Source organism: Pseudopipra pipra, chromosome 26 (assembly GCF_036250125.1).
Source record: "Pseudopipra pipra isolate bDixPip1 chromosome 26, bDixPip1.hap1, whole genome shotgun sequence".
Taxonomy (NCBI): domain Eukaryota; kingdom Metazoa; phylum Chordata; class Aves; order Passeriformes; family Pipridae; genus Pseudopipra; species Pseudopipra pipra.
Window position 1 is genome coordinate 2,552,494 of NC_087574.1, and position 23,978 is coordinate 2,576,471.

Consider the following 23,978-nt stretch of genomic DNA (forward strand, 5'->3'; position numbering starts at 1 on the left):
GGGCAAAAAAATCACTTATTTTAAGCCTTTTAACACAGACTCAGTCAAGCTGTGAAAGGGACCATGTTTCATCTCAAACACAGGGAGTGTTAATTTGAGATTTAAAAATAACAGAACACCAGAAAGGAATTAATTGAATTAGTTCCTAAGAAGCTCAAACTGATCTTTGTCACATCCCTGTGCAGGTTACAGCACTGAGCAGCAAGAATCCCACTGGCTGTGGCTCGGGACAGACAGACAGGCAATGGGAAACTTGTTCTTGACAATTTTACAGTGAAAAAAATATTCTTAAAACTACTACACAAAATATTCAAGTGTCTCACTTTTTAGCTAAAAGGGCAGACACAGGCACTTACGAGATGAAGAAAATATCCCTTCCCAAAGAGGGATCTTACCTGGAATAAAAATATCAAATAACAATACAAGAATTAAATGCTATTTCTAGAAAAAAAAAATAAATTAAAAGATTGCCCAACCAAACCAACCAAACCTTGCCTATTTGTACAAAATAAAAGACAAAGGAGTCTCAAAAGAAGTCCAGCAATAAGAGCTGATGGTGTTCCCACGGGTTGTTCTGACTCACCTCCAGCAGATTCAGCAGAACTGAGCAAAACTGAGCCACGTTGGCTGAGTAAGTCCCAGTGAGGGAGAGTTATCAGCCACTGCAAGGGCTGAGCAAAGGGAAGCCGTGGGTGCAGAGCTGCAGAGCTCCCTTCAAAAGAATTCTGACTTATTTTCGGCAGATCCACCAACCCCTCGCTTGTGCCGGGGTCTTACCCTCCTTCTGCTGCTGGAGTCACAGATGTGGGCAACAACACAAGAGCTAAAAATGGCAGAATTAACAGGTGTCCCCAGCTCTGGTCTGTGCCTGAGCCTTGCTGCCCATTCCACAGCGATGCCGACGGTTCCGTGGCATTGTGTGTCCACTCCTTGTCTAAGGGCAACAGTCCCAGTGTGTTTTAAGGGCACATTTTTAATGCTCAAAGCACCTGGGATGTTGTTCTGTTTGCTAATTAGGATGGGAGGGTTTGTGAGCACTAAAGACACAACACACGGCCAAGATTAAGGCCATGGCTACTCCAGCCCTGTTCTCCAAGGAGCTGGACATGGGGTGGTGTGACCCTGACACTCCAAACTCCAGCTGTGCAGGAGCCAGTGAGGTGGGACTGGTCATGGATGGGCTCCAGAACTCCCCAAGACGTGCTCTAACCTTGTGCAAGCAGGAACTCCACGGTGCCCAGGTGCCCCTCGGACGCTGCCATCATCAGTGGTGTCCTGCCCTGCTTGTCTGCCATGTTCACGTCGGCGCCGTGCGTGAGCAGGAGATCCACGATCTGCAACACACAGAGCCAGCACATGGAGACCCAGCTGGGAAGAGGCCAGAGAAGAGGAAGAGCAGAGCGGAACCCATGTCCTAAAAACTCATAGCCCTCAAGGCCCTCTGGGGTTGCAGGAAAAGGAGATTCAGAATCAAGCTCCCTCCAACGGGAATGAGCACCAGGAATTATTTTGCTTTGTGTCACACTGATCCATATAAATACCAGCTTTAGCAGAGCTGCCACCAGGAAAGTGGAATATTAGGGATTGGGAGAAGCAATGGAGGTATAAGGGCAGGAAAAATGACCTTCTAAGTCAGGAGCATCCCATTTGTTTCCTAAATGGTGAGATAACCAGAGAAGCTGTGGCTGCCCCATCCCGGGAAGTGTCCAAGGCCTGGCTGGACGGCGCTTGGAACAACCTGGTCTAGCGGAAGGTGTTCCTGCCCATGGCAGGGGGTTGGAACTGGATGGTCTTGGAGTCCCTTCCAACCCAACCTATTCCACCATTCTGTGGTAAGACAGGACTTAAGCAAAGCTGCCTGTAAGCAACAAGAGCTGGGGGCGATTGGAGCATCAACATCACTTCTCGCTGTGCTCATTCCCCACAAGAGCTGGGGCTCCTCTTCTCCGCCCCAATTCCAGCGAGACGGAAGGGAAGGCCCGACCCCACATCTGAGGCTGTTCTAAGGAGCGAGGGACCGGCTCACTCACCTGCCAGTGGCCCTGCCTGACGGCGCTGAAGAGCGGGACGACCCCGCGGCGGTTGGGCTGTGCCACGGCCGCGCCCTGCTCCAGGAGCAGCCGGCACACCTCCAGCTTCCCGCGTCCCGCCGCCGCCGTCAGAGCTGCGGGAGAGAGGACAGCGGTCAAGGGAAGGAGCCCCGCGCTCAGCGGAGTGTTCTCCTACCTGGAGATGGGTCTTTTTGCTGGACATCCGAGCGACGGGGCCTGGAACGCCAAACACACCCCATGACAGGCAAAATGGACAAGGAAACTGGGCTGGGTTGGTATGGTTCTAGCTCTTGTCACTACAGCTCTAGCTTTTCTCATTTTAGTTACCTCAAAGGTCAGCTCTTCCATGAAAACATCACGGAAAGAGGCTGGTTGAGTCAATCACCTTTCATTATTTTCCCCGAGTCGCAGGGAAACGTGGGAAGAACCACAATAAAATAATGCACAGGCACAGGTGGCTGAGGTTCAAGTGTGACTGACGTCCAAGGTGTGACCAAGGTTCAAGGTGTAGATGAGGTTAAAGGTGTAGATGAGCCTACAGGTGTTCCTGAGGTTCAGGTATGGCTGCAAAGAAACATGGAGTCCTATCACACGAAACCTTCACCATTTTCCCCACTGCCAAGGCCACGGGCTGTGAGGTTGAAGGGGTCTGAGTAGGGGCTCAATATCCAGAGAAAACACAGGTCTTCAGGTACTTGACAAGACCTTCTTCAACCTGTCCCTGACTCATCCCACCATGACTACAAGGGAGCAAGTGAGGGATCAAGCAGCGAGCACCACCAGCTCCCTGACAGACACTCATGCCAGTCACATTTGTGGCTTTTCTCTGCCCCAACAAGCACAGAGCAGTGTAATTCACATGGAGGACTCTTATCTTCCATATCCCACTTTAGCCTGTAGATCTTTGAAACCAGGGAAAAAAATGGAAAGCAAAAGAGGATGAATATGATCACCTGTTCTCCACAAAAAATGCTAATTCTGAGCTTATCTTCACGTTAGGTCTGATCCTACCAGCCAGGGTCTTTGTGCAAACCCCAAATTACCTCTCCTTTCCAAATGCTCATAATATCACAGGTGGGCAGAAGCAACACCTGAGAGCTCTTTCCCTTACAAAATGTGCTCTGTTAACCCCCCAAGTGTGGTTGGGTTAGAGAAGACACATTCCATCTGAAAATAGTCCCAAGTTCAGGACCTGCCGGTGACTCGTTTCAGTGTTAATTTTAGACTTCTTGGTTCCTCCCTCTCCCTAACTTTCTGTGCACTTCAGCACAGCTCCTCTGGCTCCACGCTCTGCTGCTTCTGGTAGGAGTTGGAGCAGAAGGTGGGAGTTTATTTCTGCCTGACGTCGCTTGTTTGTTCTTTGAAGTACATTTCTGTGGGTTGGCTGATTACGAGGTGTTGATGGCTTTCCAACTGCAACACTGTTAATGCTGGGGGATTTAATTAATTCTCGATTCTGCTCCACGTTATGGTGGAGTTTGCTTCTCTTGGAGTTGAGAGACACCAAGAGTTAAGAAGAAAAACCATCTCGCTGCCACGAGCAGAACGTTCTGCAAAATCTATAATCGGATCCATGTGGGTTTTAAACGTAAGCTACAAATACAGGAGGAGGCAGAGGGATTGGAATGCAGGGCTCTGGGTTCTATTTCTAAACCTGCCTGCACTTGAAATGTTGCAGGTTAATTTGAGGTATTTCACGTCAAAATGACTTATGTTTGCAGCAATGAGAATACTGTAAATCACTTCAGTGCTTGGTGTTCATTGTGAAATGTTCTTTGGAGACTTCACTGAAACAGGATTATTTGATCCATGGTTTCTCCACTCTCCCTTGAAATCCCTTCTGCCTGCACTGACATCTCTTTTTGCTGCTGTGTTCCTCAGGGTCCAAGAAACTGGTGTGGGAATGTGGCTCCAGCTTGTCCTCTGCAGCTCCAGCTCCAGGGAGAAGCTCCTGTGCTGCTCAGCAGCCAGAGCTTGCTCCTTCAGGAAGGTTCCACACTGATGATCTGGATTTGCCTCCTGCTGCTGAGAAAAACCCATCCAAGCTTGTCTTGTACAGTGCACAGATACCTAAATCCTCATAAATGGAGAAACTCAGCCCAGCTGGACCCCGGAGCCCATTAAGGCACACCCAGACCTCACCAGTGGGAAGGTTGGACTGGAGAACCCCCCGTGGTCCCTCACCTGCTGCTCCAGCCCTCAAACCAAAGCAGCTGTTGCCATCCTGTGGCTCACCTCAAGCCCAGAGCACTATCCTGTGGCTGGTATCCAAGTCCAAATGCTCAATTAACCTACTTCAGGAAGAACTCCAGGAGTACCTGCTTCTTTCAGCACTCCTTAGATGGACTCACCAACCTTACAATGGCTTTTAGTCTAAAAAACACACATGACACAAGGTAAGGCTGTGCCTGTGCATGAAAGGAGACTGGAAAAGCCAAGGAAAGGTGATGAGAGGAACTAAAGGAGATGGAAATGGGTTGGTCTGAAGTTTTACTGTCTGCCAGGGAGCTCCTGTGGCCCAGCACAACCAAGGTGAGTCCACCAAGGAGCAGCAAGCAGGGCTGGCAAACAGGAATGTTCATTTTGCAGCTGTATCACGAGGATGCAGTGCCAGGAGGACAACTCACCGGGCAACAACCAGGTCTTGGCATAAACACCATAAAACAACCCCCGTGTTTCTCAAAACACAGCTCAACCAAAACCTGAGACCAGGCTCAGGTGTGGACGTGCCCCTCTCCACCAGCATCAAGCCACGGCCTCCAACACCAGGGATCTGCCACAGCACATTCTGCCTTCGCTGCTGTGCGGAGAAGGTGCTGTTTTCTTACAGAAAAAACAACTTTATCTGGAGAAGGAATCATTCAAGTGCTGCTCTCCAGCACGTGTATCTGTTTCCCAGCCTGGCAGCAAGACAAACAGCTCGGCAGAGCCGCTCTTTGCACCTCCGACTCCGATGGACTGAGCACAAAGCGACTCAGATACTTTTCTGCTGGGTTTTGATATTGGTTTTGTCCCAGGGGGAAATACTCCATCTGGAGCTGGCTGTAGTGTGCTGTCAGCAATTCCTAAACTTATGATGTCACTTGGCACTGGCATTTGGATGATATCAGGCTGATATCACCAAGCCAAGCACTCGGCTCTGCTCTGGGGAAGATTAGACACGAGCAATAAGTATCAAAAGCCAGACAACCAGGATTCAGAGTTCTAAAGGAGATTGCTATTTTTAGGTGGAAACCGGTGCTCCTCTTCAAATTTATTTAAACTCTCTATTTACCTTTGGGGAAATAATAACAATATAATAATGTGAGAGTCATTAGTTTCATACAAACTTACAGAGTTGTCCCACGCAGACCAAAGTCTGCTCAGTTTGGTGGTTGGCTCACTTTTGCTCACTTACCCACCTCACCAATTTTAATGGGATAAACGGATATTCCTTTGTGGTGAGCCCTCAATTTGTGTGTGATTCGTGAATCACAAATTCACATTCCCAACTGTCCCAGTTACTCAGAAAACCCTCTCTGACAGAGAAACTCTCAGATGCCTGGTTAGTCCAGCTTTTGGCATTGTTGGGGGCAGAGGTATGGGAAGGGGGATGCCAGAGATGGAAACAGGCAGGTTGTGAATGTCAGAGCTGCCCAGGGCATGGGACAGGAAGGGAAGGGCTTATCTGTAGTGCCTGATGCTGCCCATGGGGTTACTTTGCAGGGCTGAGCGGCTTTAGATCGAACTCTGAAGGCATCTGATCATGGTCCTATTTAAATGACAGTCCCTGTGACCCAAATACCAGAGAATAATTTGGATGATCCAAATTCTGCAAAATCTATAATCGGATCCATGTGGGTTTTAAACGTAAGCTACAAATACAGGAGGAGGCAGAGGGATTGGAATGCAGGGCTCTGGGTTCTATTTCTAAACCTGCCTGCACTTGAAATGTTGCAGGTTAATTTGAGGTATTTCACGTCAAAATGACTTATGTCATGACTTATGACCAGTCCTTATCTCAGGACTGGTCACCCACTGTGAGCTCACTGGTACAAAGCCCCTGTCCTGTTACCAACACTCGGCCATTTCACTCGGCTGATTCCATATCCAGTTCCTTTTTTTCTCCCATGACACCCCAAAGCACTTTGAAATTGCTTATTTGTATCTGTTGCCCCTATTTCCTCTAATAATGGCCCCATGGCCCTGCTGCTCAGTTCCATTCCATGGGGACAGGAGTTGGCTCCTTCCCCAGTGCTCTGCCAGTGGCCCGGGGCAGCCTGGCCGCTCCCTGGGCTCTTCCCAGGACACCTCATCCCTCAAGCTTTGTCCTTTGGAGCTCAGGGCAATGCTCTCTGGCACACTCCATTCATCACACGGCTCTAATAAGGCCACATTTTCAAAGGTACAGTTACAAACCAGCTCCAAATACAACCCTGCCCCCTCCAAAGCAGAAACAACGCGAGCAAAGACTGAGCCGCGCTCCAGCCGCCCTCTGTCCCCTTGGATCGTGTCATTTTTAAGCCAAGCTGACAGAATCACCATCCGTGCCCTGCTCCCCAGACAGGAACATTACCTGGGTGTATGAACCTGACAGCAACATCACCAGTGATGCAAGTGGAGCAGTGAGTTGAGTACAAATGACAGAGGATAATATTTATGAGGTCGCTGGAGCTAAAAGCAAACAACTCCATGCTGGAATGGCTCAAGAAATGGAGATGTTAGTGGAGCAGAAGGGATGGATGGCTGCCTTTGTTTTGGGAGAAGTCAGGAAAGAAGGGATTTTGTATTGTACCCATCAATGCAGAAATGAAGGACTTCACTAAAGGGCATTTGTTTAACTACCAGGTGCTAAATAATGAGTTTTCAGAAAATCAATGGATAATTTAACAACCATAGTGCTGCATGCAATGGAGAGGGGGAGAGAGAAACAGGGAGATGCTTTGGATAAATATGCCCAATATCAAGAGAGAAAGAGCAGAACTGAGTGTGCATCTCATGTTTCAGGGAAATCAGTGACCTGGTCAGAACGCTCGGTGCCTCACACTCCTGGAAAGAGCCAGGAGCTGCAGAAGCTCAGAATTTTCAAACCCAAACTTCTCTGTTTTCCTTAAGCTGAGTGCAAAGCTCCACCCTGGCCCCTGTTAATCACCTGGCATCAAACCAGAGGAACTGATCCTTCTCCATCAAAGCAGTGCCTGGGATCAGGGATGCATCAGGGGCAGGAAGCCCAATAAAAGAAACACAAACATGCACAAAGAAGCTACAGCATCTACAGAAATCACCTGTCTCTCCCCAGAGGCTGTCAAAGCTGTTGATCTGTGCTCTCTCCACCTCCTCTTCATCTTTTTCTGGCAGATCGAGCAGGTAGGAGACGATCTGAAACAAAACGACCTGTCAGCTCACGAACCCCGCTGAGGTGGATGGAAAGTGCTGACACCTCGACATGAGCTGCTGGGAATGCACAGAGGGGAGGGAACAGTCTCTGCCTGGCACCCTGAGCTCAAGGAAATGTTCTTCCAGAGGTCAGTCACTGAACCCGTACAAGCAAAAAAACCCCACCCAAGTGTCTTGATGAGCCCCGGGAGGGTCAGTTCCCTAAAACTGTCTGGAGATGCCCCAGTGTGTGCAGTGGATGCCTCTCCAGGAGGAGGTGAGGCTGTGAGGAGGTATTTGATTGAAGAGAAACCCATTCTCAGGAGAGGAGAAGGAACAGGGGCTGCCATGGGCAGCTGGGGCCGACGGCAGCGCTTGGGTTGGTAGTGCTGGGTTAATGCTGTGACTTGACCTTAAAGACTTTTTCCAACCTAAATGATTCCATGCATCATTTTCCCACCACAAATCTTTGCCAGGATGGCAGGAGGAAGCTCTCTGGCTCTTCCCTCCCCCAACACACAATCCAAAGCTACACAGCCTCACCCTTCCTGATCGCGCTGGAGGAGCAGCGTAAGCAACGCGCTGCTCATCCACCTCATCCTTAAAAGTTTATTCCAAACATTTATTCCAACAACTTATAGGCTTGTTACGCTCCGTCTCTTGGAAACCTGCCCAGAGCACAGGACAGTGGTAGTGACTCCACCTCCACAACCTTCTCTGGCCAACGTTTTGGCCTGGCAGGAGCCAGCCCTTGGTTCCCCTCCCCGCAGAGCCGTGTGGGTCCTACCTCGGTGTAGCCCATGCTGGCGGCGGCGATCAGGGCCTGCTGGATGGCGTGGCTCTTCTTGAACACCCCCTGCTGCTGCCCAGCCATGCTCCAGTCACACTGGATCAAGAACTTCACCACCTCCAAGTGTCCTCTGAGGGCGGCGTGGACCAGGGCACACTGACCGTTCTTGTCCAGATGATCCACCTTGAACAGAGATGACAAAACACAGTTAAACCAAATCACGGGCACGACGTCTTTGCTTCTCCAGAGTTTCCAGCCCCGGCTTCAGAATAAAGCCACGTGTGCAAAATGTGCATTTTTCTGGTGAACTGTCCCTTCCATGACCAGAAACCAACCATTCCCAAAGCAACATCCCGGGCTCTGGCATCCTCTTGGCCACAAGTGTTTGCTTTGGGGAAGGCATCATTATTTTTTTAGCTGCCTTCAGTTTTCTTCAGACTCAAAGGCTGCAAAAGCATTTTCCCCTTTGAGTCCTGAAGTCCAGCAATTGAATTTTCTTGTGGATTGAAATCACACACACTGATACCACCTCCTTTAGCCAAATCCACAGAAGGAAAATCAGCCTGTTTTCCAGATGCCATTTCTTTTGAGAGACCCAGAAGTGCCTCAGTCTGCAGCCGGACGCTGTAACGTGAACCCAGGGCAGGCACAGTCAGTACGAAACAGAGACAGTGCTTGGCAGCCCTGGAGGAACTTATTTGGTTGTATCTCAGAGCATGAATACATCAGCTGGGATTTCTAGGTCCTATCTCAACACCAGGAACTTGGAGAACACCGGAAAGGAAGATCAGTTATCATCCTCCTGCTGGTTAACCCCTTCAGTGCTCTATTATTTCTCATAAAAATAAGAAATTATTATTATTTTAATATATTTTACTAATATTAATTCATAGAATCTCAGACTGGTTTGGGTTGGAAGGGACTTTAAATCTCATCCAGTCCCACCCCCTGCCATGGGCAGGGACACCTTCCACTAGCCCAGGTTGCTCCAAGCCCTGTCCAACCTGGCCTTGGACACTCCCAAGGATGGGGCAGCCACAGCTTCTCTGGGCACCCTGTGCCAGGGCCTCATGACCAAATTACAGTTATATAATACATATGAGAAATATTTCTCACCTTGTAACTCATTCACAATAATAATATATCAATATTTCTCCTTTTTCAACTCCTGCAACAATCAGTGTTGCAGTTTAACTGCAAATATCTCCATCTTTAAAATAAACCCAGCTGGTTTTGGGGTATTTCCTCAGCACTGTTGGGATGCTCAAGGCAAGCTGTTAGTGGCAGGACTTCTGTCACCAAACTCTTCTTAAAATATCCCAACAAAAGCAAAATTCTTTTCTTCCTTCATACTGTCTTCGCATTATTACAGACAACACAACCCAGCAAGATCTAAACAGTCCCTCAGTCATCCTGACTTTCATACCAAAACTAGAGAAACCCATATTTTGCCTTTTGAACTGAAACTAATCATATAGAGAAACCACAAATTGTTTCCAGCAGGCTCCACTTCAAAAATCAGCACAATTTTCTTCTTCAACAAAGTATTTCAAGTTGACTCATTATATACAATTAAAACTCCAAACACTCGCCACAAAGCTAAACAAAAGGGATTTTTCTGGGACAAGTCTGACGGAAGTTTTTGGAAAATGTGTCTCAAGGAGATATTTAAAGAACGTTTTATGCTGGAAAAGCGTTGCCATTTTAACGTTGTGAGGTTTCCCCAGGACATCCCTCTGCAGGTCACCAACACAGGGACATCGGGCAGCTCCTACCTCAGACCTGAACTCCACACACTATTAATTATTCTCAGGAGTTCCTTAGCTTTGGTGTCAACGTGGGATTTTTAAAGCCACTGTGTTTTAGCAGAAAAGCCAACCCCAAAAGGCTTCATCTGCTGGAGGGTGTTCCCTCAGCGAGCGCTCCATGTCCTGCAGCTCCCGCCCTGCCTTGCACAGACATGGAACAGCTGAAATCAGCTTTCAGGGGATGGTGGCACTTTACCTTGGCCCTTTTCTTGCACAGCAGCACCACAATGCTCAGGAATCCGGCAGCAGCCGCGTAGCCAAGGGGGGTCAGGCCGCTCTCCGAGGCGGCGTCGACGTTGGCCCCAAACTCCAGGAGCAAAGCCACCATCTCGGCGTAGCCCAGGTGGGACTGGACACACAGGATGGGGGCGTTGTTCAGCACTTCTGTCCTGTAATTCACGTTTGCACCTCCCAAAATCAGCAGCCGACTGACCTGGACGGGAAAGGAGAGCAGTTGGCTGAGAGTTCTGGAGAGACGGGAGTTTATTGTCAGGGTGACAACAGAATGTTACACCAGGGCCCTCTGCACATCTCCAAACAAACAGCAGAGGACATGAAATGCTGAGTGAAACCACTTGCCCAATAGATGGTGCCATTTTAGGTAGATGGAGCAGTTTAATCTGTCCCTGAGTGGTTGATAAGTGGTTTGAGTGGTGCAGCCTCCCTTTGTTTGGGAACAAAGTCACTCCAGCCCTGCTGCAGCAGCTGCAGACACGGCATCTCACCCCAGGATGGGGACTGAAACCACACAGCTGGAGAGAACTGTACTCAGCATCCTTCCCCTGGGATCCTCCCTAGGGCTGGCTTTGGTTATCCCTGCACAGCTCCCTCTGCACTCGGCAGCCGTGGAAAAAGTGGCAAGGAAGGGACCTGGGGACAGGGCTCACCTAATATGGATGGGGAGGAACTGGGACAAACATCCTTCCACATGAGGAACAATTCCAAACCCATATCCCTGCCTGAAATCCTTTCTGCTGCAGAGATGGGGTCATTTTAAGTCAACACATTCATCCTTACAAAGCAAAAAAGGGGCCTGAACCAGCACATGGGCACGTGGGTTTGGTGTCCCATCCGAGTTCGTGCCTGTCTAAGCCAGAGCCCTTTATGCCACATTCCAACAAGAGTTGTTTCATTCCACATCTCTGAAGAGGAAAACCCCCAGGTTTTTGCACAGGCACAAACTCACTATTCGCTCTTTGCAATTAAAAGGAGATTCCTGGTCCATGCAGCAGAGTTGAGGGACCATCCCAGATGGTAAAACATCCCAGCTGGACTCATGGCCTCTCCCCACCTCAGGACAAACACCCAGGAAGCTGCTCAGCCTGGGCAGGGCACTGCCATGGACAGGGAGCTCCTCTGGATCCTCTGTGTGTGGTTACTGCTCATCACTGGAGCTTCCTGTGCCACCCCAGCTCTCCCTCCCCCTCCTCCGGTACCTTTATGTTCGGGGTGTAGAGATTTCTCAGAGATGCCAAAGCCATGGAAAGACCTTCAGTACTGTAGGAGATCCAAAGCCCTTGGAGGATGGAGGAAGACACCCCAACTTTTTTACTCAGCCCCTAAAAAAAGAGAAGATGACTGAGACCCAAGCTCACAAATCTGCTCCATTACACCAGGCAGATCCTCCTGGTCCTTTGGACTTCAAAGAATTTCAGGACAACAGTGGCTACACCCAAAATAATGCAATGATTTGCCACACCTGACCTTTGTAATCGACTAAAAACTTGTAGGAAAGAGCTTGTAAAGCTTGTGTAGCCATTTCCAGGGTCTAAGGAAGGCAGGATTAAACTGTGAGCAACCAGAACCCCTCACCAAGCATCGTGCTAAGGAGCACAGGTTACTGCCTTTTCTTTTTTTTTCTTTTTTAGTAAAATACACATTATTTTGGCAGGACTGATTCACAAATTTCCTTATTATTCACACAGTTAAACCAGAAGACAATGTCTGCTCACAATAAGGTAAGTTGAGGAACTCTCAACCACAGCCTGGAGCAGTATTCCCCCTTCTCATCTCCGACCTTTCCTGCTGGTGTCCATGATCAGGTTATACATAACACACAGGAACTCTGACGTTTTCCAGAAAGATTCCAACATATGAAATATTTCCCAGCATCACTAACTGGCAGAGTACAGAACTGTAGGTTTCTCCCTCCTGTGCAAAGAGCCATAATTGCTCTGTAGCCAACAGATGGGAGTGAACAGCTGGATGGAAGAGGAGAGGGATGGGATTGGAGCTCCAGGAAGGAGCCTGGCTGCGTGCTGTGCTCGCTGTGTGATGTGGGTACACCCTAAACGTTGCTGTTCTGATCCATTTCCCATTAAACCCTGCTGTTTCCATGGAAACTGCACAGACAGCCTTAATTCTGTTTTGATATGCACACCCTGATTTCCACTTCCTCGCACGCCGGGGGGGGGGTGTCACTTGTATCTGTGCAAAACAGCAGGATCACAGTTCCAGCTTGTAGGACTGAAAAGGTGGGAACAAAACCAGCAGCAAAAAGTGGGATTGTTTCCTCTTAGGGAAGATGTGCAGGAATCAGCATCTCCACCTGCTGCTGCAGGCCTGTAATTCTGACGTGGGGAAGAGACTCCACAGCATCGCTCCAGCCATCAACAGATTTGTCACTTGGAACAGTTTTATCACCAAAAGAAGCAACAGATTACACAAGCTCTTTATAAATAACAGCTCCATGTGCTTGTTTCCTTAAAATTCAGGCAGCTAAACCGAGGAAAAGATCTGCTTGTGCTAAGAGGGAGAAGAGAGCTCAGGAATTTGAGCCACTGCTAAATGCAGCTTTTGAAATGACACAATGCAGGACATTAAAGGTCGAGATTAAATTTCATGAACTCAGGATGGTGTAATTGGGAAATGGGAAATAATTTTATAATAAACGGTTAAAATAATTTAAAAATTGTTATACTACTATCAAGCCCATAAATAAGGTGTTTGAATCACCACCAAGGACCAAGGAAAAGGGTAGATATTTTGAGAACAGCCCTCTGAAGATAATCACAGATGCTATAAAAATCTTAACTGTTGCATTAGAATATATATGCTTAGATATTAGTGCAAGACCTAAAAGGTGACATTTATGCTTTAAAGAAAAAAATACATTCAACACCATCAGCATTCAGTTGCTAAAAAAACCCTGCACTATTTCTCATTTTACAGCTTGTATCCTCCTTTTCTTATATTCCCTGTTCAGAACTCCAAAGGTTGAATCCCTCAGCAAAAGCAAATTTCAGTGTGATACAACATCAAACCAAAACACCACCAGTGGTTCCCACTTCACTGGGATCATCCAAAACGGGACCAAGGCATGGCCTGACCATTTGAATAACTTTGCCAACCCTCACAACCCCAGTGTCCAGAGCTGGTTTCTTCTGTCCTGTCTGGTATGCAGCTGTCAGCATCTTTAATTTTTGACTTATCACTTCCTCTGCTATTTGGCCACTCACACCTTATGGAATCCCAGACTGGTTTGGGTTGGAAAGGACCTTAAAGACCATCTCATTCCACCCCCTGCCATGGGCAGGGACACCTTCCACTAGACCAGGCTGCTCAAAGCATCACCCACATCTGGATTACTGACATTTCAATTAATTTAAGATTAAATTAAAGCCTCCTCTTTGCCTGATTTGCAAAACATACGTCAGTCTGAAGGTTGGGTCTTCTCGTACGACAACTGCACGTTTCTCTTTGTGCCCTTTCACTCCATGCCAGGCTTTCCAAGCTGGCTTTCCATATGCTCCTGTTAAGACTGGTAACTGATTAAAAAGATTAAAAGATTTTAATTTTTCTTTTTTTTTCCCCCCAAACTGTTTGAGGATGTTTGTGTTTAAAAGAGAAAACCAGCAGATCTCAGCCAGCGAGTGAAGAGGGGAATGTGAAAGTGTCTTCCCACCAATGTGTCAGGTCAGCACCTGAATTTTTACACCTGGAAATTCCAAGTGTTCCATCATCACCTTGTCAAGGTACCAGAGGATTGGGGAAGGATAAAGACATTTTCTGCACTGCTTTATCAAAGTTTGCCTCTATACCCAGCTCTCAGTCTCTGAACAAAACACTTTAGTCCTGTTATAATCTTCTCCTGGCTTTCTGATGGGTAAATAAAACAGAATTACAATGGCATCAGGCCTCCATAAATACCTTCAAAATTAGGATCTTTGTGTCTGCAGAAAGCTGCTGCTATAATATGGGAACTTGAGGAAGAACATCCTGAATTGATGACCTGACACGTTCCCTACTTGGCAAAAAACCCACGGCCAGGCCGGTAATGCTTCAGCAAAAGATCAGACAGAAAGAAAAGCCTGAATGGAAAAAATGCTTGTTTAGAAACAAATAGAGCTGGTTACAACAGGCAAAGAGCCTGTGCTTGTACTCTAGGAAATATTTTGTTTAAAGAATGCTCGAGATCTTAAACACGGTCTGTAATATTCCAGCCTAATGCCTCCTTCAGAAACTAATGCAGCTCTTGTTCTGTGCAGTAAACACTCACAAATCCTCAGTAAACACTTGTTAAAATAAGGAACAAAATAAATCTATTCAAGGAAAAGCAAAAGACTAAGTTACAGTTTGTAATCCAACTAAATTCAAACCCTTCTAAAACTTTGTGGTACTTCCAACCAACGTTCTGTTCTGGTTTTCTGTCACTGGTCTTCCTGCAGTGTTGGACACCCAAAGGTTTTGCTGAGTGATGAGGAACAGAAAGCTGGACTGACATTTCTCATATGCTAATTGGCTTTTTCTACTACTGTAAATATTGCTCAATTAAACCTGGAATCTGTAGACAGCTCGTCCACTCCATGAAAATTGTCCTTTGCTCAGAGCCTGAATCCCTGTTATTGGTTTCCACCATGGAAGTGTGGAATGGAGAAGGTCTGGAACCAGATTCAGACCTAAATGGCAGCTGAGCAGTAAACTCAGGGCTGAATCTGGCCTTGGGAATGTAACTCAAAATGTGAAATGACACCCCGAGGATAAAGTGCTGAGCTGGGGTTCTTCCCTTTGGATCCAGCCATTGCCTTCCCAAACGAGAAGACTTTGCTGCTACACCTGATGGGGAAACTGGTGCAGTATTTGTTGCACAGGGAATGCAGTAAATAACTCCAACAGGACTGACACAAGGCACAAACCACCTGCTTGCTGTAGGAATACCCACAGCAGAGCTGAAGTTATAAAATCCTGTACAGACCAGATGAAAGCACAGCCTTGTTTTTACCGGTGTTAAACACTCACAGATCCCAACAGCTGTAAGAAATTCCGTATTTCCTGTGACCTTAAAAATCCACCCTCTAGTTTTGATCCTCTGGTACCTGGGCAGGCAGGAAGAATGACATTTATGGGTCATCCTGATGCTCACACAAGAGTTTGCCTTTCAAATACCCAAGTCTGAAATGCCTGTGTGAAGAGGAATGTGGAGTGACCAGCCAATGTTAACAACCAGCAAATTTCCCCTTCAGCACCTAAATTTAGTGTTGGATTCTTCAAATCCGCTTTTAAAAGATTTCTCTTTTCGAGATGCTGTTACAAGAACTCATCTTACAGGGGAGGAAACCTCTTAGGCTGGAGAGCAATTTTTAGGGAAGGAGGCTATCTGAATTTCCAGACTGAAGGAGGGTTTAATTTCAAGCATTTCTTAGATACCACTGCCAATTTTCCAAACTTCTACTCGCTCCAGCAGCCTCAGGCAATCACACTCTTACACCAACCCCACGACCAGACACGACTGAGCACTGCCAGTGCTGGGGATGAGCTTGGTGTTAAGTCTTCATTTGAATTTTTGTTACCTTAAAAATATGTGCTTTGAGGATGTGATGTCCCAGTTCAATGGTTTGCTGTCGATTTAATTTTCCTTCTTGTCGGGAAAACCAGAAGGCAAGCAGGGTGTGGCCACTCCTAAAATCAGAAGAAAGAGTGTGTTAGGATTTCTTGTTACACCAACAAAACAACTTTTGAGGGTAATTTTTGCCCCTTTTTGCTTCAACCTCATCCAGCTTTGGGAAACAGAGGTGGATGAATTGTCACTTGTGAAGCACCAATTAATTGTAAGCACTGATAGCTCAAAACACCCCAAACACTGGAGGACAGCAAAAAAACCCCAGCCAATAGATTTTCTATGAGCAGATGTAAATTTGAAAACAGCAGAGGTACAATTCCATGAAAACTGAAGTGTCAGTTTTCTAGTCATTTAACAGAGAAGAACCACACTTGCAAAGCTTGTCACCAACCCTGGAGTCACTAGAAAATGCCATATTTAGAATAACCACACTTTGAAAAAAATGTCCTTTAAATGACACCTGCACTTTCCACCCTGTGCCAGACCTGCAGTGAAGCTTTATTTCCTTGTAAACACGTTCTCCAGTAATAAAGATGCTTCTGGCCATGACCTACCAGGTTGACAACCCAAGCAAATTAACTGAGCTACACACCAGGCCCTGTTTAAGGCAAAATATAATAAACCAGACAACAACTTCCACTGCTAAAGGTCATTTTTATTGACATTTTTAAACATTTACAGACTTCCAGCTTGTAACACTGCAAGTCCAACATGGGTGAATCTTCTCAAAGATGCGAGAAGCTGATTCTCCACAGACACACAGAACACACAAGGTACAAAAATGTGATGTTTTAATATAATTTCTGGGCAAAGCAGCAAATACCTGCCCCTGCAGGAGATGCAGCAAGCAGGGCAGGAGCTGCTGAGGCTCCACGCTGGAACCTCAGTGGGCTGTGTCTGCTGTTTCCTTGGTTTTACCAACAAAATTACATTCTTCCTTAAGCCCCTGGGTGCTCCCAAGGGAGTCCTTTTAACCCACTTCATTTCTGGAACTGCATAAAAATGTGACTACACTGAAAGCAATCAAACCCCTCCCGGCCAAGGAAAATAAAACATGAGATCAACCATGGCTTTAAAAGGGTTTTTAAGGACAGGGAATGTTATTAGCTCATCCCTGTCTGGTAAAGCAAAGAAATCCTTGGGATGGCCAAACATCAAGTAAATATTACACAGGATAGAAGCTTTTACAACAGTGGGGATTTACCAGCTCATCCACACCCAGGGAGAATGATTTTCCATCTCAAAATAAACCAAAACAAGAAAAGAATAAAAGCACAATGCTTGTAATGCCCTGCCAGGTGTCTGGCAAGGTGCCCCCCCAGGCCCTGCCAATGAACCTCCTTTAGGAGCAGTAACACATGGATTCATGGGAGTGGGGCCTGGGGATGCTCTGCCAGTGGATGTGCCCACTGGAGGAGTGGGATGAGAAACAAATCACCTTTTTCTTACAAGGCAGGGCTTGATCCTCAGGTTTGGACAGGTGGAAGAGCACCACATCCCTTTTAAAAGTAATAAACTCTTGCACTGGTGAGGAATCCTGTTGTGCCTCATTCCGGAATGCAACTCAATTTACAGAGGCACCATCAACTCAAGTAACTGTTGTCTGAAATGTTTTTATGGACTGACAGTATCTCCATCCTCAGGGTGACTTGAGCACCAAAAGAAAGTGAGGAAAGTGAGGAAAACCCCTTTTTTTGCTGGGCAAGCTGCTCTCCACACCCTGGCCTGGCACAGGGCCCGTGCTGGGATCCCATCGCTCCACACTTCCCATCCGTGGAGAAGGAGCAGCCTCTCCAGATGGTGACTCTGCCCAGCACAACAGAGCTTTGATACCTCAGCTGAAGCTTCGGATCCGTGAGGACGCCTCTGTGCACAGGGCAGTGCCTCCCATCCCACGCGTCTGGGCTGTGAGAATTCCCCAAATAGCACCGACAGAAGGGACAAAACAAAAAGCTGGGACAACAGAAGGGCCTTGGAAGTGGTTGTAGCACCTTGAGTTAACCACAGCCTGGTGACTTCCTTTGGCTCTTCTCCTCTTTGGAATGGGAGGAGGACATCAGGTCACAGCCTTCTGGAGGAGACAGACAAATGCATTTACACTCCAGGAATGCCCGTGGGAAGGAGGAATGGATCAGAAGGAAACAAGTGACTGAAACACAGCCTGAGTGTTGCCAAGTACAGCTGGAAGTCAACGGGAGCAGCAATTGCTGAGTTTTATTTGGCCCCATTAGGACAGATTATGAAAACCTGTATTGGCTGTTTATATATACACATATTGCAATAAATCACCAGATTCATGATGCTGTGGTTGTCATTTGGAGAAGGGTCAAGGTGTTCACCTCCACACAAAGGTTGGTGATGCAAGGTCAAGAAATTATAGAGGGTGGATAGGAGAACTGGAGAGGGACTTTGGACAAGGACCTGGATGGACAGGACAATGGCTTCAAACTGACAGAGAGTAGGTTTAGATGGGATATTGGGAAGGAATCCTTCCCTGGGAGGGTGGGGAGGCCCTGGCACGGGTTGCCCAGAGAAGCTGTGGCTGCTCCTGGATCCCTGGAAGTGTCCAAGGCCAGGTTGGACGGGGCTTGGAGCAACCTGGGCTAGTGGGAGGTGTGGCTAAGGGGGTGGAAGTGGATGATCTTTAAGGTCCCTTCCAGCCCAAACCATTCTAAGGTTCTGTGATTCCACAAATCAGAGCCACCAGCTCCTTCCCTTTGTGAGGATCAGGAACCACATCCTGCTGCTCCAGACCGAGAGTGGCTGCACACAGGGAGCCTTCAGCCATCCCCTCTGCCTCGTGTTCCACATCACAGGACAGCAAAGAACAGCAGTTGTTTGCTTGCTGCTGGAAAACCCTTTGGTAACTTTTGGGAGGGCCCTGAATGGAGCTGTAACTGCATTAATCCCATGCATGAACTGAAGATCCAGAAGCTTCCAAAGTGCCTGTTCTTCGCAGCAGGAGCTGAAGTGCAGCTCCCCCCTGACACATCAGCCCAGGTTCCACAGTCAGCTCCTACACTGCTTTTCAGCTGCAGCTGGAAGGGTATTTACCTAAATTTAATTACAGGCATGACTTTGGTGTTATGAATAAGGCATGTACGAACTATTCCAGAATAAAGTACAGGATTCATGAGTAATATATTACCTCTGCAAAGCTTCCCAGACCTTGGTTTTGGGCTGGCTGATAAACACTTGCAGTCACTTGTTCTGTCAATGTTAATTGGAAACTAAACAAGACTGCAAGAGCACAGGCTTTTTTTTTAATTTTACTTTTCCTTTTTTTTTTTTAATAATACAGGAGAGTGGCAGTAATGATTTCTACATCAAGGAGCTCGTGAAATGATTTGCTTTGAGTTTCACCACTGCAGAGTTTATCATCAGAGATTTTTCTATTTTTAATGTAAGATTTCTTTTTTTTGGTGAAAAATTAATAGCCCTGCCAGCTCAGTTTCTGCAGCTTTTGTCTGCTCTCAGTGCCTGTATCAACTCCTGGGATGGTCAGGACTGTCTGCCTGGATGGGCACATATATGTGTGTGTGTATACATATATCTATCTGTAAAAAAGACAGAAAGATGAGTCTTAATCCTTCCAACCCCCTACAAAGCACAGCCCAGTGCACACCTCCAGCAGCTCTAAGGAGTGTAAATATAAGTGAAAGCTGCACATGGGCACAGGGGGAGATCACAGAATCCTGGAATGGTTTGGGTTGGAAGGGACTTTAAATCTCATCCAGTGCCACCCCCTGCCATGGGCAGGGACACCTTCCACCAGCCCAGGTTGCTCCAAGCCCCGTCCAACCTGGCCTTGGACACTTCCAGGGATCCAGGGGCAGCCACAGCTTCTCTTGGCAACCCATGCTAGGGCCTCTCCACCCTCCCAGGGAAGGCTTTCTTCCCAATATCCCATCTAAACCTACTCTCTGTCAGCTTGAAGCCATTCCCCCTTGTCCCCCTGTCACTCCATGCTCCTATAAATAGATGTTGGATGTGCTCCCTACACATCTGCTCCCTTATCCACCCAAATCTGAGGCACACACAGAGCAGGGGGACACAGGGAGTTGGTACCTCAAGCACATCCCTAAAATGACACTGTCCCTTGTGACACAGATGGAAGGGGACAAGGTGTCACTAATAAAAGAGATTAAAGGGTGTAAAATTACTCCAGCATTAAGGCACTGCAGCACTGGAGTAAAACACAGGCAAAAACCCAAATGAGAATCAGTCCTGTTCACTTCTGAACCCACCAAATTCCCTGATTTACACCCATATCTCCCTTCTTCCAGCTAATCCCATGAAAATATTCCAAAAGCAAGAGATTTGACACTGTGCCCAGCAAATCTGGTCTTCCAAAAGCCGTGTATTATATTCTATTCAGCTCTGCAGAGTGCAATGTTTTAACTCCAGTGCAGAGACTCGAGTGTGCTCTGACAAAGCCTGGAGCCTCTTCCCTTGCAGAAGGATGTCCAGATGTCTGTCCTGGCTGCAGAAAGGCCAAGCTCAGCTCCATGAGCTCCTCTGGAAGGATCAGTTAATCACCAAAGTTGATTTACTGATTTTTGTAACGCAGCTCCCCTCTGATGCTGTAACTGCAAATTAACTTGGAAGGAATTAACATTTTAAAAGAAAATCCCAACAAACCAGGGAATGCTCTTCAGCACGTGATATTCCTTCCTAAGGAATCAAACACTGGTTTAATTTGCTGAGCTAACTGGGACAGCCAAGTTCAAAGCCAAGAAAAACTTTCCTGTCCCTCGGGTCAGATCTCATTGCAGAGAGAGAAGCTGTGGAGTATCTGCTCAAACACCATCACCCTGCCCAGAAGTCACTGAGGACACAGCAGTGCTGTGCTACCAATTCCAGCTGCTGTAGGAACTGCAGACACATTTCCTGGTGAGCAGGATAAGGATCCCAAGCCAGCAGGGCTGCTGCTGCTTTCTTCACCATAACACATTGACAACATCATCACCAACCCAGAGGAACATCTCATGGCCTCAATCATACACTAGAAATCCATCACTGTGGGCAATAAACGAGACATTTCCAGGCTAAAGGGGGAAATAAATGATGATCTAAGTCTATTTTTTATAGTACAGATGATAAGGCTCAATCTGTACATCAACAAACACACGGGTCAGACTTGTACCCAAGTGACAGAAGAGAGACAGGACCCAAGGGAAGGCTGGAGCTGTGTCAGGGAAGGGTTAGGCTGGATATCAGGAAGAGCAGAAATGCAATCACTTAATGGCAGCTGGCTCATCCTTACAAGCAGTTTTAATTTAAGTAACAGCATCTTGGCAATGAAGGGCTTAAAAGCATCTGACATCTCACAACACCAACAGGCTCACTGGATGGTTCTTCACTGCCAGGGTGTGACTGAACTCCAGTAAAACCAACATAATTACAATGCCATTCACATCCAGAGGGATGTGCTCAGGAAATCCAAGCTCCCGAGGCAGTCAGTGGCTCCTTGGCCCCAGATGGGCACAGGAGGCTGATGAAATGAGTGTGGAACAGCCAGGAGAGGAACAACCAGCAGTTACTGCTATCTCCAGGGCTGGGAGAGGCTTTAGAACACGTGTGGATGTGGCACTTGGGGACATGGGTGGCCTTGACAGCGCTGGGTTAATGACTGGACTTGAGGATCTTAAAGGGCTTTCCCATCCTGAAAGATTCTCTGATTTGTGCTTAATGACTCCTAATTTTGAAGGAGCTGGAAAGCTCCCTACCCCTCTGACATGGCATTAACAGCACCCACAGCCATATCACTCAAGCAGAAAGTTTATTCCAGAAACTTTCCAAGCTGGAATAGCAGAGGTTGTCTATTAAAAATCCCGTGGGCACTCACCATGCTGCGCCCGTGTTTTATCAGATGATGTTACATACTTGGCTTATCACAGGGAAAGAGTTTGTCTGGAGTTTATCCAGGATCACAGAGCTGCACCCATCTCAGGAGCTGATCCTGGAGAACCCCTGCACTCCATGAAACAATGGCAGCAGTGCCAGAACTGCCAGGAGAAGCAGCAAAGAGGAAGAACAGACAGCTCTGATGGTACCACTCAGATTTAAGGCAACAAAAGATACTTACAATGATTTAAACATACAGAACAAAAAAGGAAGGATAAAGGAGAGGGGAAAAAAACCCATTTCCAAAGGCTTACAGGCCCTGACTTAATGAGATTTAAAAAAGCAGATCCTGAGAGCAAAGACGCAATTCCCGTGTCTCTGTTCAGTTCATGAGGCTTTTCTGAAATCTGCTGGTTGCCAGGAAAAGATTACTTTATATTCAGAGAAAAGGAACCTTGTCCAAGAGCAGTGTGAAAAGGCTCCTGGCATATTTAATAAATATGTTGGATGGGTAAAATGAATAACAACATCTTTCAGGAAAGTCTCCAGTGACTCCACAGTTAACAGAGAGAGCAGATCTCAAAAGACCAGCGGTGATACATTTTCTGTTCTCGTTCAGTCTGACACAATTTAAAATATATGAAATCAAAGAAGAACAGGGAATGGGATTTGGAAGTGCTTTGACCAGGAGTCAGTGACCATGTAAGAAGCAGATGGAACAAATCAGGACTACTCCGTCCTGCACTGCTGAAAGATGCCTTTGCTCTGAAAGCGGGTCTTAAGATTTGTGGAATGAAAGAACAGGAAGAAATTAAGTCACATTTCTTTCTTTGATCAGCACTGATAACACCTCCAATTAACTCTGCTCCTCTCTTCTCAGTGCCACAGGATGGATTATTCCCTGAATATTTTCTTCCATTTAGATGTGAAAATGGCCCAGAATACAGAAGTTTATGGTCCAGAAGAAAAAGAACAGATTTTATGAGGACAGTAACTCAAGACACTAAATATATTCAAACCCTTCTGCATCCCAGTGCTGAGGTTGCATGTCTAATGAGCCAGTTAAAATGAGCAGCTCTCCTGATGTCCTTTATGGTGGCAGTGATCACATCTGCTCTCCATCTCATCTGTCATCATTTATAATCTGTCTCCCATTTCTCCTCTTCCAACTGATGCTGCAGCTGCAGCTCTGACCACAGTTCAGGGGAAAACCTGCAGCTAAGTCACTTCCCTGTCCTGCTAAGTCCCCGTCCCAGCTGCCCAACTTGCTGCCAATGGCTTTAATAATTTATTTTTAAGCTCTGATTTTCCGTATGAGATTAGAAAGGGGCTCCAAGAGGCCTGGCCAGGGACTTTGGACAAGGGCCTGGAGGGACAGGACAAGGGGGAATGGCTTCAAACTGACAGAGAGTAGGTTCAGATTAGATATTGGGAAGAAATTCCTCCCTGGGAGGGTGGGGAGGCCCTGGCATGGGTTGCCCAGAGAAGCTGTGGCTGCCCCTGGATCCCTGCAAGTGTCCAAGGCCAGGCTGGCCGGGGCTTGGAACAACCTGGGCTGGTGGAAGGTGTCTCTGCCATGGCAGGGGGTGGGACTGGTCCCTTCCAACCCAAACCATCCTATGACTCTATCACTAGATAAACATCTAGAGATGCTGGTGATGTGGACACTTGCACACAACAGGTTTCCTACATTCACTTTGTTGAGCTATTGCCCATTCCTTTAACATATCAAAATGTACTGGGTTCCAAGTCATGGAATCAGAAAAGTTTATTCTGGAAGACATATGGGAAGCCTAAAAGTTGTATTCTCAGAGTCAGCACTCTGTGAGGTCTCTACTGCTTGATGAACAGATTGGGTTTGCCCCTCCAATTAACTGGAGGACATGATGATGGATTCTTCTTTGTAAGTCAAAAATATGGCTCTCACTATGGTCTGCCTGGGGGGTAAATTAAAAGAGCAAACGTTGTCCTGTCACGCTGTGGGTGCAGAGGAAGCCCTGCCCCAAACGGCAGCTCATCCACCACTTCCACCACACTCCACACTTCTGCCAAAATCAGAGCAGTGGAAATGTTCCTAAACAACCAGATCCCGTGGTGATTTGGTAATTATTTGCACTAACTCAGCACAGGCCTTGCACAAGTGCAGACCAGACAGCAGGGTGGGCAAGCAACAACCTGAGCTCATGGAAGTTGGTGACATGTGACATCCAGCCCACGGCTGGGGACGGCAAAACAACAAATGACATCACGTCCCTCCTGGCTGTGCTGATGCCTGTGGGGACACTCAG

The 23,978-nt window shown here is 47.1% G+C and overlaps 1 protein-coding gene across 13 annotated transcripts in view; it reads right to left on the reverse strand.

Annotated features, from left to right (window-relative positions):
- TANC2 (tetratricopeptide repeat, ankyrin repeat and coiled-coil containing 2) overlaps window positions 1-23,978 on the reverse strand; it is a 238,360-nt gene that overhangs the window by 19,185 nt on the left and 195,197 nt on the right. For all 13 annotated transcript variants that reach the window (XM_064636755.1, XM_064636760.1, XM_064636753.1 and 10 more), the window contains 7 exons: window positions 15,794-15,902; window positions 11,441-11,563; window positions 10,201-10,437; window positions 8,194-8,379; window positions 7,316-7,409; window positions 2,031-2,164; window positions 1,211-1,334 (listed from right to left, as the gene is read on the reverse strand). In XM_064636755.1, coding sequence (XP_064492825.1) covers window positions 1,211-1,334; window positions 2,031-2,164; window positions 7,316-7,409; window positions 8,194-8,379; window positions 10,201-10,437; window positions 11,441-11,563; window positions 15,794-15,902 — 1,007 coding nt within the window. The remainder of the gene's footprint in view (window positions 1-1,210; window positions 1,335-2,030; window positions 2,165-7,315; window positions 7,410-8,193; window positions 8,380-10,200; window positions 10,438-11,440; window positions 11,564-15,793; window positions 15,903-23,978) is intronic.